The 3,342-nt window shown below is 42.5% G+C and overlaps 1 protein-coding gene across 1 annotated transcript; it reads left to right on the top strand.

Moving 5' to 3' along the window:
• Positions 1 to 671: 671 nt before the first annotated feature.
• Positions 672 to 2,249, top strand: LOC133327984 (putative per-hexamer repeat protein 5). Its single transcript, XM_061536533.1, has one exon. It carries the CDS (start codon positions 672 to 674, stop codon positions 2,247 to 2,249), a length of 1,578 nt encoding a protein of 525 aa, XP_061392517.1.
• The last annotated feature ends 1,093 nt before the right edge of the window (positions 2,250 to 3,342 follow it).

Raw genomic sequence — 3,342 nt, 5'->3', positions numbered from 1 at the left:
GGGAAGGCCACGAATTCGATATAAAGATCAAGTGGAAGACAACATCTCGAAAGATGGTCATTCAAATAGGATGAGCTGCGCACAAGACCGGCGCGGTTGGAAATTAAAAACAAGATTTTTAATTTTCAATACATTTTGGAAGACGTAAAAATTACCTAGACTTTACAATCTTATTTTTGGGATAGTTGATTTTTTATTGAATAGTTGGTGGAAACATTTCCGATGGGTTTCGGCACTTCGTTGCACACAGAAATGCAACGAAGTTATTTCTGGGTTACCGCTTAGAGCACATATCGGAATGAAAAAGTTTTTTGACCTTTCATTACACGTGCCTTCCATTTTTTAAGCCTACGCGTCGGTATCAAATAACAAAAAAACATCACAAATTTTGCTTAACCTGTGCATCTTCCCCCTTCTCCAAGCAGCCCTTTTTAGTATAAGCCTCAAATGTGTTTTTCTCTTTATTGAAAAATATTCAAATAACATCTTGAAAAACGATCATAAAAGCAGACGATCATAAAAATCCAATAAAAATTGAAAATTTTCATTGAACTAATCTCTACATGCTGTTCGGATCAAATTATAGGTGATGACAAACTCCTTTTATTGTATAAATAGGGAAATATCGAATTTGGAAAACTCATTCTATAACTGTTAACTGAACTAGAAATATGTCATTTCGAAGATTGTTGTGTACGTCCGCTTTGGTTCTATTAACCACAAGTTGTGTCTTTTCGACTGTATTATTCGACGGCGCGAATACTGATGATCGAACATTTGTACATCATTTTTTGCATAAAAATAAATATGGTGGAAGGCCGCCGCCACCGACGACTACAACACCAGATGTTGCTACTACAAAATCACCGCAGGAAACTCTCAAAGATCTTCTACCGCTGATAACACAGGCTATTAAGGATGCTGGTATCGGAGGAGGAAGTGGTACCGGAGGTGCTGGTACTGGTACGGGAGGCACTGGTACAGGAGGTACTGGTACTGGCACTGGTACAGGAGGCACTGGTACAGGAGGTACTGGTACAGGAGGCACTGGTACAGGAGGTACTGGCACTGGTACAGGAGGTACTGGTACAGGAGGCAGTGGTACAGGAGGTACTGGTACAGGAGGCACTGGTACAGGAGGTACTGGTACAGGAGGTTCTGGTACTGGCTCTGGTACAGGAAGTGCTGGTACTGGCTCTGGTACAGGAGGTGCTGGTACTGGCTCTGGTACAGGAGGTGCTGGTACTGGTACGGGAGGCACTGGTACAGGAGGTACTGGTACAGGAGGCACTGGTACAGGAGGTACTGGCACTGGTACAGGAGGCACTGGTACAGGAGGTACTGGTACAGGAGGCACTGGTACAGGAGGTACTGGCACTGGTACAGGAGGTACTGGTACAGGAGGCAGTGGTACAGGAGGTACTGGTACAGGAGGCAGTGGTACAGGAGGTACTGGTACAGGAGGTTCTGGTACTGGCTCTGGTACAGGAGGTGCTGGTACTGGCTCTGGTACCGGAGGTGCTGGTACTGGTACGGGAGGCACTGGTACAGGAGGTACTGGTACAGGAGGCACTGGTACAGGAGGTACTGGCACTGGTACAGGAGGCACTGGTACAGGAGGTACTGGTACAGGAAGTGCTGGTACTGGCTCTGGTACAGGAGGTGCTGGTACTGGCTCTGGTACAGGAGGTGCTGGTACTGGTACGGGAGGCGCTGGCACAGGAGGTACTGGCACTGGTACAGGAGGTACTGGCACAGGAGGTACTGGCACTGGTACAGGAGGTACTGGTACAGGAGGTGCTGGTACTGGCTCTGGTACAGGAGGTACTGGTACAGGAGGTGCTGGTACTGGCTCTAGTACAGGTGGTACCACTGGTAATACTGGTACCGGTACTACTGGTACAGGGAATACTAATACCGGTACTACTGGCACCGGTAATACTAATACCGGTACTACAGGTACCGGTACTACTAATACCGGCAATACTGGTACCGGTACCACTAATACCGGTAATACTGGTACTACTAATACCGATACTACTACTACCGGTACTACTAATACCGGTAAGACTGGTACGAATACTACTACTGCTACTAGATATTCCAATTATCCAAGTTCTTATTATTATGGTCCTCCTGGTGGTCATGCCTATAGGCCTCCTCCACCTGTTATGTATGGTCTTCCACCGACTAATCATTATGCTCCAATTTCAACATTGCCATATCCATATCAATATTATTATTATTGAAAACGAAACCTTTAAAAAATAAATTGAAAAAATATTAAACATAAAGTTATTTTATTTTAATGGACAATTTCGAATTAACTTTGCGTAAACATCACACTTCACTTAGTGATTAGGGGAGACGGAGACACATTCGGCACTTTTTTGAGCTCTATATCTCAGTACTTATACTACAAACATATGATAAATTTGTATTAGTTAAATATTTTTAGAGTTTTGTCAAAAAAGTGAAATTCGCTGAAAGTGCCCCTACCCGGCATAGCTTTGGCATTTGATGGGGCATATTCTGCACCCATAGGCATAGCCTGGTAATCAGTCAGTCTGGTTTGAGCTTAGATTCTCTGAAGGTACTATTTTGTTTAAGGAAACCCCCCATTCTCGATTTTAATTTTTCAAGATTTTCAAAGGGCTGGTAAATCAATACCAATGCTTGTTAAGGTATGTGCAGTTAAAAAATAAGGAAGTTCTTCACCGATTGGCTTTCTCCTAGTTCATACGATAGCTATACACTCACAGAGAAACGTGTAAAAATTTGGAATCCATTGGGTTATTAGTTTTTGAGTTATCGTGCCCGCCATTCGTTTAGAGAAAAACGTGTTTAAATTTTGAGAATACCTTCAGCCGTCACTTGCTGCTGACAGAATAAATCGGCTTTATCTTCAAGAGTTCTTGAAATTTTGTAGGGACATTCTTGAATTAGTGTAGATTCGAATTATATCAACAAAAATTTTGTAACCCCGAGAATGGGAGGGGTCCCCTTAAATATGCGACTCAAAGTTTGATTTTTATGGGTATATTTCTAGCGGAGGACGAATCAAGGCCACACACACACTATCAGCAATAGCTTTTTTCTATCGCATTTTCGTCAATCGAAGCACGTTTGTTCTTATACTCGCACACTGGTGGCCAAAACTAAAGCAACTAAAATTGCAAACTAAATAAATGGCCTGTAACTTTTTTTGAAAATAAAGCTTTTGTGAAAGTTTTTTCTCAGAAATAAATAGATAAATTATTCATTTTTAATAAACAACAAGTGAAAAAGCGTTAAGTTCGGCCGGGCCGAACTTTGGATATCCTTCACCACAGGTATACTGAC

Source organism: Musca vetustissima, unplaced genomic scaffold (assembly GCF_032173495.1).
Source record: "Musca vetustissima isolate MV318-11 ecotype Yass unplaced genomic scaffold, APGP_CSIRO_Mvet_v1 utg20399, whole genome shotgun sequence".
Lineage (NCBI taxonomy): Eukaryota > Metazoa > Arthropoda > Insecta > Diptera > Muscidae > Musca > Musca vetustissima.
Note: the sequence above shows the minus strand (reverse complement) of the source record. Positions and strands in the feature narration are given on the sequence as shown.

Bases quoted from the DNA above. Each gene is read 5' to 3' on its own strand.
- LOC133327984 (XM_061536533.1), top strand. From the start codon at position 672: ATGTCATTTCGAAGATTGTTGTGTACGTCCGCTTTGGTTCTATTAACC.